Genomic DNA, 14,055 nt, shown 5'->3' on the forward strand with positions numbered 1-14,055 from the left:
GCTGATGGCTGGGGAATTTGGAGAAGGATACCTCCTAGGTGAGACACATCATCAGCCCCCCATAACCAAAAACAGCAAAGTGAAATACATGTATGCATGTAAGTAATTTTACCCCTTTTCCTTCTAGGCGACAGTGCATATGCCCTCCGTTCATTCATTCTCACCCCCTACCTCAACCCCTCTACACCCAGCCAAAGGAGGTATAACCGTGCCCACAAAAGCACCAGGAATGTTGTGGAAAGGACATTCGGCATCTGGAAAAGCAGGTTTAGATGCCTGCACAAGAGTGGAGGTGCAAGGCAGTACACCCCCATCACCTGTTGCAAAATCATAGCTGTCTGTGCAATGTTACACAACCTTGCGGTGAAGAAGGGCACTGAGGTGGAGTTGAGTGACTACGAGGACCATGATGACGACGAAGCTGTGCCACTAACACAGCCAGCTGGGGTGTGTACGCCAAGTGATGGGAGACATAGACGTGAGGAGATAACAGCAAACTATTTCTGAGTGAGTAAAAATGCACAGACAGGTGAATGGTTGTGTTGAATAAGCAATTTTTAATACTGTTGCTACACAGTTACTGCACTGATGTGCAACAAAACAAAGGTGTAATGTCAATGAAAACAAAAGTCTAGGGTCCAGGTTGCCTCACCCGCCCTTGCTAGGCTATTTCTTTGAGCGCTTTGCAGCCCCACTGTGGTGTCCCTCACCCCCTTCAGAATGACCAGCGGCATCTGCGGAGCGCCTGGTGCTCCTGCGTGGCTCTGACGCAGCGCTGGCCGGGCTGCTGCGGCTGCTGCTGTCCCCAGCATCCCCCAGGTCCAGGGCAGGATTTGCGGCAGTGTTAGAGATGATCAAGGCCTCCATTGCTGTCGTGATGCGGGCCATTCCCCTTGTCAACTCTGCGGTATTTTGAGCGAGACTAGACTCCATGTTGGCACCACGCTGACAGAGTTGTGCCGTTGCTGCAGCAAGGCGGCTCAAGGAGCGGTTCTGCACCCGGGCATCCCGCCTGCGCACCACCTCTTGCTCCTCCATTCTGCCACATAACTGTGTGATGGCAGTGGTTAGCCTGCCTAAACCTGCTACTGCCTCCTTGTTGGAAGCCACAAAGGCCTGAAATCCTTTCACCATTTCCCCCATCTGCAGGTTGTGCTGCAGGAGCTGGCGTTGGCATGCCATGATGGATTTCGCCTGCTGCCTTTGGATCTTCACCATATTGCCTTCGAGGCCCCGGAACACACTGGCCTCCCGTGCTGGGTCTGCAGTGGTGGGAATGGCACGGCGCCGGGTACTGCTGCTGCCCGCCTGCTGCGTGGGCTGGGGTGCCACTGGTGGGGGTGTGGTGCTGGCCGGGGCCTGAGCCCCTGCTCCCAGGACAGGGTGTACTGGAGCCACAGTGGCAGGAGCTGGTGTAGGTGGAAAGAGCTCCCTTGTCGGGGAGTTCTCTGGGGAGAATTGCAAGGAGGGTGTGCTTTGCATTTGTGGGGAGTGAAGTGCATCAAAGTCAATTTCCAGGTCTCCCTCAATATCCAGGCCTATGGTGTTTTCCTCCTCCTCCTCGGCAGCCTGACTCGTGCTCGGCCCTGCGAGTGCAGTGGTAGATGGTGCTGCTGCCTCCTTTGGCAGTGTTTGTCCGCCTGATGGTGCCCCTAGGTACAAAGAAGCATTTGTAAATAGAGTACCGATGTATTACAGTCAGTACAATTAAAGCATTCCACATGTCCTAGCATCTCCGTAGAATGTGTTCCACTGTTTCATGTCTTGTGATTCTGCACTGCCATATTTTGATACCTACTGCTGACTGGATGTACCATGATGCTTGTCTCTTGTATGTTGGTTGCAGTACTGTGCTGGGGTTTGGCTATGCATTGTGTCTAATGGGGAGGTGTCTGGTAGGGTGTGTCCTGATGCGCATGCCTCTTACCTGTAGCTGTAGCTCTGGCTGAGCTGTCCAGGGTCCCAATTCCGGTCACGCTCTCCCTCTCAATGGTGCTGGAGACCAGTTCCTCCAGCTCGGTGAGGGGTGGCGCCGGGTTCCTGCCACCACCAGTGACTCCAGCCTGCTTCTGGATCTCTGCCATCTTCCGTTTGGTCAGGCTGCGGATGTCGTAGAAGCGCTTCTTCAGCTCATCCAGGGACCTGGGGGTGACACCCACAGCGTTGACCTTCTGACCGATATCGCTCCAGAGCCTCCTCTTGGTGCATTCTGGCACATTGAGGGACAGCCTTCCGAATAGCTGCCGGTGCACCCTCACCACCTCCTCAACCAACACCTGCAGCTCGGTGCTGCTGAACTTAGGCTTCCTCTTCTGGCTGGACTTCTGGCTCTCACTCTGGTTTGCCATCTTGGTCTGAACAGTTCACTACCTCCTACTCCCACTGCTGCTAACTGTGACTGCTCAGCTCAGGCAGGCTCTCCAGAAAGTTCTTAATTGGCTGCACCTGCCAGGGTTGCCACTCCCAGTTTGGGAGGGGGAGGGGGAGCCACCTCATTGGCTGAAGCGGCTTTAACCGATTCGGCTATCTCCGAATCGGATAATACCGATTCGGTAAAATCCGAATCGGTATCATCTGATTCGGAGATAGCCGAATCGGTTTCTTCAATGCATTCCTATGGGCTTTTTGGCCATGGGTGTGTTTTCATACCTCCGATTCGGTAATAGCCGAATCTGATTTTTCCGACTCGGCTAATTCCGATTCGGTGGTAGCCGATTCGGCTAGTTCCGATTCGGTGGTAGCCGATTCGGCTAGTTCCGATTCGGTGGTAGGCGATTCGGTAGTTTCCGATTCGGTCCGTGCTGATTCGGTACGTACCGATTCACATTACCGATGCCGACCGATTCCTTATTATTTCGCTGTTTGTTTCCTACATCTCGTTTTCCGATTTCAGAATACCGAATCGGCCCGCCTCGGTATTTTGGAATCGGAAATTCCCTTTTACCTACATCGGGCCCTAAGTGATTTGCCCAGAATCACAGGATGTTTGGCGTCGTTTCCAAGACTCGAGCCCAGATCCCCAGGTCCGAGGTCGAGCACCTTAGCCGTTAGGCCAACTCCTCTATACATTTAAAAGATAAAACAACTGTGCCAGCAAAGTAGTCCCTTGTGGGCGTGTCTGCATTGTGCTGTGGGCGTTGGCTGGGGGTGTGTGGTACGTCCATCACATCGTAGGCTGTGGGCGTGTGCTGGGGGCGTGACAAACGCTGGGGGCGTGACATACGCTGGGGGCGTGTGTCTGCCCTTCATGCCATGTGAGTCGTACATACAAGCCCAATTACATTGCTGCGCAGCATCAAAGGGCACGCTGGGGGCGTGACACACGGGGGGTGAGAAACGCTAGGGGCATGTGTCCGGCCTTCATGCTATGTGAACACAATTGCGCTGCATCCAGGGGCACGCTGGGGGCGTGAGAAACGATGGGGGCATGTGCTATGTTTCGCCCTTCATGCCATGTGGGTCGTACATTAATCAGAAGATCGTCTGCTGTGCCCGTGTGCTGGGGGTGTGACAAACGCGTTCACCTGGAGGCCTGGTAAGTACTGATACTGCAGCCTCTCCTGAGCGCTGTTACTGAACTCTCTCATTCAACGAAATTACCCGCGCCTACTACCATCAACCAGGGCTGTAGCCGGGCCCAGGCGGCGGATCACTACACCAATTACACGCGCCTGCTAGCATCAACCAGGGCTGCAGCTGGGCCTTCTCCGTCCCTATTTTAATGAAACAAAAAATGTTGTCTACAGCATGATTTTAAAATAAATTGCCCTTGCCAAATACACACATTACACACATTCTATTTCATACCCGGACTACGTCGGGACGGGCTGCTAGTTTTTCACATAAAACACAAAATTTAGGATAGATTAGCAAAAACACTCCAAAAACACAGGTGTGGGAGTGCATGTTTTTCTCCACAGAGACAATGTGTGGATGGATTCTTGCTTCTGCCATCCTTAGGTTGTGCTCCACTTCCAGTCTTGAGCAGTACCTGGAAACGGGAGTGCTCACAAAATGTTGTAATATATTTTTTTCAGTTTTATATAGCGTGAACATGACCCAAAGGCATTGGAGCGCTTTACAGGCGCATCTTTCACATTACACAGACACACATTCATTTTTTGTAAGCACAGGTAGATTTAGTGATTTGCCCAGAATCACAGGATGTTGAGCAGACATCAAGAATTGAACCTGGTTTCCCAGCTCTACAGTCATCAGCTCTGGCTGTTGTGACACATCCTTCCCCCTAAACAAGATATCAGAAAAAGAAGTTCCATAAAACATGCTTTCTGACACAATTAAAAAATCCATGATTATGTTGAGTATGGCCAGGTGTTGCCATGTCAGTAGGAGGCCAGCCACAGTTTTCCAAGAAGGCCTAGGGGACATTTACATCATAAACATGTGATATAAGTGATTCAAGAGGATATATACATCTTTATTCTCTAGCAACATCAAGAGTCAATTTGTTAGCATAGTTGCCTTATAAAGAAGAAAGCCTTCCAAAGCTTCAGCAGTAGCTGCACAAGAAAACATTTAAATTTGGTCTACGAAAGAAGGGAGGACAGATGGTAGCCATACTTGACAATATTTGTTATATTAGGTTTGTGGACTCGGCTCTAGAGATTGAAACATGGTAAACAAGTACCAGTGACTTTAATCAAGGTCAAATTCCTTTTTCGTAAGTCACTGGTAAATTAAGTGATTTTGCCCAGGATCATCAGATATTGAGCCGATACTAGGACTCGAACCCAGGTCCCCAGAATTAATGCAAATCCGCTCCTCCTTGAAACATTCAATGTTCCCACTAGTATTGGGACGAAGGGGAAAGGACCGAGGCTTTAAAAAAATAATACAAAAAGCTCTTCACTCTTACCTGCCAGAGAATGGAATCTTCAGGAAGGATACAACCATTGTAGACTCCTTGCAGTGAAGCGTACTTCCGACGTGGGAAGCAACATGGGGTGCAACTAGACCTGAACCTTGGGGTGGGGGCTAAGACTCCCAGCCAGGGCTGGCCCTAACACTGATCGCTTCAGCACATGTTGCAGCAGAAGGCCACGCTTCCGGTTTTAGGCATCACATGGATTGAGGAGAGCTCTAGTGGGCAGTCCCCCTGTGAGCTGTCCCATTTCAATCTCTGCCCTCCCTGAAAGTCTCAACAGCAGCTTGGGACGTGGGGTCTGATTTCATTGCTGATCACTGATAATCCGTAGTCCTCGTTTGTCACTCACATCCAAACAGACATGGCTGAAGAGCATGGGTACTGAGACAAGACACAACAATAAGACATGTTATGGACACAGATTTTATCATGTGTGAATTGGCAGTATCTGAATTGGTGGCGGCAGCCATGTCAAAGGCCTTAAAAAACATACAGGACCGCCTGTCTGACCAGTTTTGACCTCCAAAGGGTCACAGTTCAGACACATCCTGTGGGTGCAGGCGGGGCCCCAAAGTGTGGATCAGAGTTAAGAGAAATCTGGAACAAAGGCATACTCTGGCGACAAGTTGCAGTTGCGAAGGTCAGAGGGATAAAGTAGCAGCTGGACCCAGTGGTGTATTTTGACCAGAGAAGGGTGCCACCCATAAAGGGGCTTCTGACTTAGACCTGGGGATACAATTGCCTTCATATCAGGTGCACAACGCCCATAGGGCTCAAAGGGCTTCAGCGCCCTGACCCCCCTGTCCCCCAAACCCACCCATCGTGTGTTTCAGCCCCGGCTGAGCAGAATCCTGGTGGAAAACCACCAGTGTGCTGGATACACAGCGTGGATTAATGTATTTATATTTCACAATCAACAATGAAATCACCAGTGCTAATCAAATCAATTTAAACTTCACGTTTATCTGAAAGTACTTATTCCAGCATCACAGAAATGTTTTTTGTTGTTCATTTAAATAAAAATCATCAACATGTGCAACATAAGATCATTGCATTTAACTAAATGCTGTACAAAATCAAAAACTTCAACAAATAATATGACTTCAGTGGTGTTCCGAAGTTACATAGCCATGCCCAATGCATTTCGGGATTAAACTCAAATCCCTTCTTCAGGGGACACTGTAGGAATATACATAAACATACCATATATAGGATGCTGATATTATTGAAATTCTTTAAGATGCATCGTTTAACGTGTCCAGGAGTGCCAGCACAGACCCTGTATGTATTTATCCCAAGGCAATACCAAGAAAGTAGAGCTGTGATTTTGTGTACCATGCCCGAATTTGTGAAAAGAAGCAGTGAGCATGCCCTCTATCTAAAGCACTGTGAACACGTGACTCATAAGCCACTGAGACTGCATGAGAACCTGCACAAAACCTGCGCGCACCTCGCTTAGCAACTTACTGGAGGACTGTAACAAATGGTGAAACTCAAGTAAAAAATGTAGGCGACTCAACTACAGGAAAAAATGAATCTGTGGAAAAAGTATGAAGTGTGTGTCACCGTTTGCACCTTATTACAATTATGAATTAAAAAAAACTGAAAAAATGACTTACGAGTGGAGCAGTGACGGTAATGTCAAACTGCTGGGGACAGCTCGATGTAACAACCAACTTCTGAACTATACGCCGAAAAAACATCAAAATCGATGTCAACCTGAAACCAAAGTGAAAGAATTGCAGCTCCCAGCTCTACTCTTCTCTCACTTGCCAGGCTCCATAGGCAACACTGATGGTGTAACTCCCAAGTCCCGGCTGAGACAGCTTCCCAGGCACAGACACACAGACAGTTTTGGAGCTGCCAGCGCACCCGAGTACTTTACAGGTCTTTAAAAGACCATTTACACGTTAAAGAGGCTTTGTTTTTCACCCCTTCTTAGAGCCCCTGAATCTCCACTCTTCCTATTGCTGGAAGAATTAGCCCCCCTCCCACTTCCCACAACCGCCGAAATCATTGCCCCACTCGCATTTAAAGACCCGTGCCTACAGACACTCTCAGCCGAGCCCCCAGCAGCTGGGGCAGCAGCAGCCCAGGCTGAGATACACGACTGGCGCCTGAAAGCAACAATAGAGGGTAAAGTGCGCACCCCCTCCCTGGAGGGATGCTGCGCCCCCCCAGGGGGACACGTCCCACAGTTTGAAGACCTATGCTCTAAATCATGGGGAACATCCTTTACAACGCAACTTTTACCACGCAGTGCCTTTACGACGCGACTATTACAACGCATGTTATTACAACGCATAGCGCTGGGGGGCGCTCTAGGGTAGGGAATAGATTTAATTTACTATCCAACACTTTCCCTACTTTCCACGGGGACTGGAGTTGGAATAGTAAATTAAACTATTCACTATCCAGCACCCCTTAACGCTATGCGTTGTAACAGCATGCGTTGTAAAAACTGCGATGTAAAGGCATGCGTGGTAAAACCATGCGTTGTAATGTCATACATCCCTAAATCATCGGTACTCACAAACATTTGCCCAGAGCCCGAGAAAGTAGGGTCTGTGGTGCGGCCGACGGCCGCACTGACACCAGCAGGGTGGCAGTAGGGGGACTGGGTGGGTCAGGGATTGTGTAAGGAGGTCTAGCAACTTGTTAAATAAACGGGCAAGCACTTATTTGCAAGTTAATAAATGCTTGTCCGTTTATTCAGCATTTTTTTCTGTATTTAGTGCTCAGCAGCTGATGCTTCTGTTTACCAGGGGGGCCGCATGTAAAGGTCAAGAGGGCCGCATGGGCCCCCCAGGCCATACTTTGAGTATCAGTGCTCTAAAGAATACTTCCTCAGACAGAACAATAGAGTAGGGGGCCATCAGAGGATGAAAATTACACAGGCCTCCTTATTTAGGGTGGAAGGTCTTATGTATATTTTTTCTGTCTGTCACCACCAGAGTAAAGCTGCATTGAGGGACAAAATCTAATAATAATCCCCACATCCGTGTAGAACACACCCACAGTGAGGGACCATTATTGTTTTTGGAGCTTGTTTCTGAAAAACAAAAAAAGTTTGCTGGACAAAACTGATGATAGCCGTCCACCAAATTTTTAGTAGATGGAAAGGAAGTGCGGTGGCTTTCAATTTGCAGAGATGACCCCATGGCCAGTGTTTTGGCAGAGGTGTAACATAGGGATGGTGGGGACTTTACCATGCCGATGGATACAGTCAGTCTATTAAACCCTAATTCAGGCCTAAAAATTGAACAGCATTACAACCAACACTAATATCAACATTTACATCACTGAAGATGATATTAACAACATTGTAATAAAGCATACAGCCACATATTAGAGAGTGCAATACAAAACAAGCATAAAGGATAGGAAATATTTAACAAAAGCAGTCTATGGGCAGAATAAAGGACATTTGACACTCAACAACAAAAGGAAAATCGAAAAGGTCACAAACACAGGAAGAAATATAACTGAAACACACATCCCGCATCCATACCACTCCCTAATTATACGTTAGTGGTGGAATACCACAACCTCTCCATGCACTAAGATCCCTTGCTAAATGTTAAGAAACATGTACGTGCAGATGTAGTGTGACAGAAAAGGTGATGTCAAGTCCTTTCTTCTATACTACTTGTATCCCATGAGCACTGTTGACCCATGAAGGTAGCAGAACCGAATGAAATGCCACACAGCACTGGCGAGAAGGTGACATGTATTTTCCTGTCTTATTTCACAGCGATGTGAACAAAGGAGTCCATTCTTCAACAATATCCTGAAAGTGAAAGGAGTTCATGTGTTCTGAGAACAGCTCAGAGTTAGATTCAAAGTCTTACGGCTACATGGTCTCTGGAGTTGAGCCGAGGACCAGAGACCAATGGAATGGCACCTCATTTGGTTTGCCATCATGAGAAACATCACTTCAATATTCACCCCAGTTTAGGCAACCATAATTCTTTCTTTCATGCATGAATGTGTACATTCATAAACGGTACCAACCACCGCTATCCCCAGCTTGGTATCAGTAACCATCCTCTTCTTCAGTCAAACTATCCTCCCTCATAAATCCAGCCAACACGTATGCTGCCAACCCACCACAGATAGCATATACATTTTTATATCACTTCATGTTATAATATGATTAATTTGTCAGCCATCGCAATGTTGTTGTGAGGGGCAGCCTAGATACGGGTGTACACATCCTGGTTTGGACTGCCTCAACCCCACTGACTCTGAGCTGGTCTGTGGTGGGATGGTGAAAGTTTACAGTGCTAGATGAGGAGTATGACCACAAGAGTGAATCTGGGGGTGGTGAAGACGTGACAGACTCTAGCGAGTGTAGTGCCACACCATTGTAGCCTCAGAGACCTCTAGTCACCTATGGCAGCTGTATAAACTCTTTATTAGCTTCCTCCTCCATGTTGCTAGTCTGCCTTGAGTACTTACTGAGCTTCTGCTTAAAGGTTTGTTCATCTGTGCCCGAGAGGATTAGTTCCTGTTAGACTTGCCATCTTTGGTGTGGTTTCCCATGATTTTTTGCCTCTATCGCCTGTATATTTGATGGCGTGTTGGATTTTGTTTTTGCTGGCTTAGATGTGTTGGGCACTTTGCTCCTGCTGATCAGGGTCAAAGTGCAAGTGCTCCCTGTGTACATTGTGATTACAATTGGTTCTCCCTGGTTGCCATATTTGATTTGCTTGTAAGTCCCTAGAAAAGTGCACTGAGTGTATCAGGGCCTGTAATTCAAATGCTACTAGTGGGTCTGCAGCACTAATGGTGCTACCCACATGAGTCATGAGTAGCACTGGAAAGGTACCTCAGACCTGCCACTGCAATGTCTGCATGCAGTTTTAAACTGCCATGTCGACCTAGCAAGTGCACCCACTTGCCAGGCCCTAACCTTCCCTTTTCTTACATGTAAAACACCCATATCGTAGTTCCAAGGTACCCTCCTTCGGCAGGGTTCAGTGTATGTAAAAGGTAGGACATGTACTGGTGTGTGTGACATGTCCTGAAATACTGCTAATTTTGTTTTTTACTATTGAAAGGCTATTTGTCCCATAGGATAGAATGGGAGGTACTTTGTAACACCTTACAAGTATGACTTCCCTTTGGGACAACATAGAAGAAATAAAGTTTAGGTTCTCTGAACTCAGAATTGAATAACACATCTTTTAGTAAAGATGTTTTTTAAATTATGTGTTCGAAAAGGCCACTTTCTGAAAGTAGGCATTTTCATGTTTGCCATTCTGTGTGCATCTGCCTGTTTGTGGATTGACTGTCTGGTTTTGTAGTGATAGGGGCTGGGGATGTGCATTCTCTGTACACAGCCACTGGCGGGGGGGGGGTGAGGTGTGCCTGGCCCTTCCTGAATGATTCACACCTGAGCTGAATGGGGCTTTACTTCATTTAGAGTAGTGGGAGGAGATTTCCTTGCACCTGAATAGGGCTGGACTCCCTTGCACAATGCTTTCTCCACCCCTTGTGGTCATACTGCACCAAGTGAGGATGGAACTGGTTTGGGCGGGGCTGAGAGACCCATGCACAAAGAGAAGAAAGACAAAATGGGGTATAAGTAGTAGACCTTAAACCCCAGAACTGAACTTTAGATAACTTCTGGACTCAGTAAGTACTCAAGGCAGACTAGCAACATGGAGGAGGAAGCTAATAAAGAGTTTATACAGCTGCAATAGGTGACTAGAGGTCTCTGGGGCTACAATGGTGTGGCAGTACTTCTGGACTCAAGAGGAACCTTTGCCAAGGAGAAGAGCTGAAGAGCTGTGAGGAGTAGTACTGCCCCTTTGCTGTGTGCTGTGTGGGGCTGGCCTACAGTTGCTATTTCTGCCAAGGAGAGGACAAAGACTGGAACTTTATTGTAAACCTGCTTGAAGAAGGATCTCCAAGGGCCTGAGTGTGCTGGCCTCCTGTTCTGAAGTCTCAGGGACACAAAGACTTCAACCCCAGCTCCCCTGAAGCTATTGCTGAGAGTTCTGACCTGCCAGGGGGTGCCTATTTCTGTTTTGAACCTCTGGAGATTGCTCCTGCTGTTGAGCAGAAAACCTGTCTCCGACACCCTCAGTGATGCTGTTGTGACGCCGCGACCTACACCAAGGCCCGGGGCACCACTCGTGAAGTGAAAGATGCACCACCCAGCCTGCACCGCAGCTCCGATGCCCTTCTATGCATGCTGATGACTGCAGTTATCAGCATTTCCTAACGCCTGCACTCGCACCTACTCCATCATCGCCTGCATCCTGTTATCATGGTACCGAGAACCGCAGAAGGTGACTCCACGAACTCTCTGACTTTGCATAGTCACCGTAACCGATGCCTCACCGCCAACACAACCTGTCTTCCCCTGTCCTGGAGATGACATGTCATCTCCTCGCGGACACGACGCCTTGCCACTCCCGTGGAAGCCAGGGATCCGGCCTCGACCTCGGCACCGACGCCTCACCTCCACGACGCCCTTCATCATCATAGACTCTGTTTCAAAGGTACTGTTTGTTTGGGGGTACATGTGACTCCGTGCCTGAAGCTGCGCACCTCGCGGTCGGCACGGTACTTTGGATGTATTGCTGTTACAACGTCACAATAGCCCCAGGTAGAGCGATTTGTTTTCTAAAACATTTATTTTTGTAATAACTGTTCTAAAGTCATATTTTATTACCAGTATGTTGGACTTTTGTCATTTAGGTCTTGTTGAGTTTAGATAAAGATACCTTATTTTTTTTAACTGATGTGGTGTCCATTTGTGCTGCTATCACTGTGTTACTGTGTGTTTTGAGTACAAATACTTTACACATTGCTTTTGGGATAAGCCTGTCTGACTGTGTCAAGCTACCCTGGGGGTAAGCAGGGGTTATCTAAAGTGTGTATCCCCCTTACCCTGACTAGAAGCGCAGGTCCCTATTTGGACAAAGGTACCTACCTCTGCCAACTAGAGACCCCCATTTCTAACAGTTCCTTCTTGCTTCATTTTGTTCACTTTAGTAGTAGTACTTCTTAATGCTCTTTATTACTACCTACATGTTTGTTTATGCTGTCAAGTATTTTTATACGTCGACGGAGGATGGACGGCTGACGTGACTCCACGCACGCCGCCGTAGTGCTTCCTGTTTCTTCGTGGCTCGAGGCTCCGCCCATGGCTGCTGCGCTCGATTCTAGTCTCCCGCTCTGCTCCGCGGAAAAAAACACCGCTAAACTACCGGGAGGACTGATCTGGCGCCTCACCGTTGCTGCCTTGCTGCCTTTCTGCCTCCCGCGGACTCGATACCCGATACTCGAGTCAGCCCTGTCATTGCGATGTCAGTTCTGAAGTTTTGAAGACGCCGAGTCACCGAGTCACCGAGTCGCCGAGTTGCCGAGAGCCCGAGAGCTGAGGTATTTCGCTTGCGCCTCCCCTATTAGGCCTAAAGGATCAAAGCTTCCAATTATATACAGACTTGGTAATCTGCTGGCTCCTCATACAGTGAAGCCGATCAGAACCTGCAAACCCAGGCTTCACCTAGACCCTTCAAATTATGAATTAATTGCAGTGGCTGCATCCCTAGCCTGCGCCTCCCCTAACTCTCTCGCATACCTGCTCTGCTTGCCCTGCTCTACCTGCTCTACCTGTCATGCTTGAGCTGCGTCGCAAGTTTCGTATACAGACCTGTCCCTCACCACGGAGCCCTATTGTTCCTCCTTTGCCCTCTGTTGCTCTTCTGGTGCTCTGTTTGGGAAACTCAGAACCTTTGAGGCGAAGGCTCTAAGTGTAGTGGGGGCAGTAACTGAGGTGTCGAAAAGGTAGCCGGGAACAATTCAAAGAGAGGCTGAGGTGAATAAGACCTTTGCCAGAACTCTTTTTTGGGCTACAATAAAACACACCCCCCATTGGGGAAAAAAAATATTTGAAGAGAACTCATGTATTTCACAACTCGACGCAACTCGTCAACATCGTGATCAAAAAACTAAAGAAAAACTACAACAAACTAATAAACCACACGCAATTATGGCGGCAAGAGTAAAGGGCAAGCAGGCCAAGCCGGAGTTGGGGAGGGAGCTATTAAAGTCACCGATCAAACCTCCACCAGCAGAAAAAATAAATATAATATCTTAAGAAAACAAGTTGAAGAAGACAATGAGGATAATGAAGACGACCAGGAAGAGGGTGAGGAGGACGAAGATGCAGAGAGCTTGACTCTGTCTGAACTCTCGGCAGAACTGAGCCTGCTAGCTGTCGGCAAGAAAGGAGAGGAGGATGGGAAGGACAAGGGAACAAAGACAGGCCGGCTGGATAAAGCAGCAGACAAGGGGGTCAAAGCTGATCACATGCCACTGCCTCTGACTCTGCCTAAGGGATCTGAGAGTCAATCAACCCCCAAGCAATACCCTCTCTTCTCAAAACCTCTTCTCCAACAGGGGCAACTCTCGAGCACTCCTACACGGGGAGAGACTAGTCTAGGAGGGGCAAGTGGCATGGCGGACCAAGATGTTTCCAACGCTGGTGAGAATATAAACGGCCCCACAACGCCCGAACCACCAGAGGCGACACAAGAAGTCGATGTTATAGGCGCAGAAGAAGCAGCCTCGACAGCATTAACTACAACAACCAGAGCTTCTCCACACATCGCACTGCCCCAGACCCTCTCCCACCCGCTGGTGCAGCTGATTACAAGCCCAAGCCGTAAGCTAACTATGAAGGCTCTAAGTCAAGACTCAAGCTCACAAGTATCACAAGTACCTCAGGTTCCCCAAGAAAGCAGTCTGTCCTCTCTCCCGAACGTCACAAAAATGAACTCTATCGAAGACATGCTTGTAATCATCCTTCAGGAACTAAGAGACTTCAAAAACTCTACGGCTCAGGAAATCTCACAGCTGCACAGCAGACTTACGAAAATGGAGGAACATCTTGGCAGTCTCCCCTTGAGAGTTTCTGAAGCGGAAGCTCGGATCTCGAACCTAGAGGATTCTCTTACGACAATGCAGAAAGATCTCCATGTGGCCATTAAAGAGAAAACTCAACTATCGGAAAAAATGCAGGACCTTGAAAATTACAACAGGAGGTCCAACCTATGGTTAGTAGGCATACCAGAGGGACTGGAAGATAAGGATGTGGTTAAATGGTCAGAGTCCCTCCTGAAAAAAGCCATACCTGAACTCGAGGACGACCT

At 48.3% G+C, this 14,055-nt stretch overlaps 1 protein-coding gene across 1 annotated transcript; it reads right to left on the bottom strand.

The window, feature by feature from the left end:
* Positions 1–623: 623 nt before the first annotated feature.
* On the bottom strand, positions 624–2,231 carry LOC144767040 (uncharacterized). The gene is made up of 2 exons (XM_078650678.1): positions 1,928–2,231; positions 624–1,652 (listed from the first exon to the last, which is right to left on the bottom strand). Exons 1-2 carry the CDS (start codon positions 2,082–2,084, stop codon positions 667–669), a joined length of 1,143 nt encoding a protein of 380 aa, XP_078506804.1. The 5' UTR covers positions 2,085–2,231; the 3' UTR covers positions 624–666.
* Between the last annotated feature and the right edge of the window lie 11,824 nt (positions 2,232–14,055).

The sequence above is a fragment of the Lissotriton helveticus genome, chromosome 7 (assembly GCF_964261635.1).
Source record: "Lissotriton helveticus chromosome 7, aLisHel1.1, whole genome shotgun sequence".
Lineage (NCBI taxonomy): Eukaryota > Metazoa > Chordata > Amphibia > Caudata > Salamandridae > Lissotriton > Lissotriton helveticus.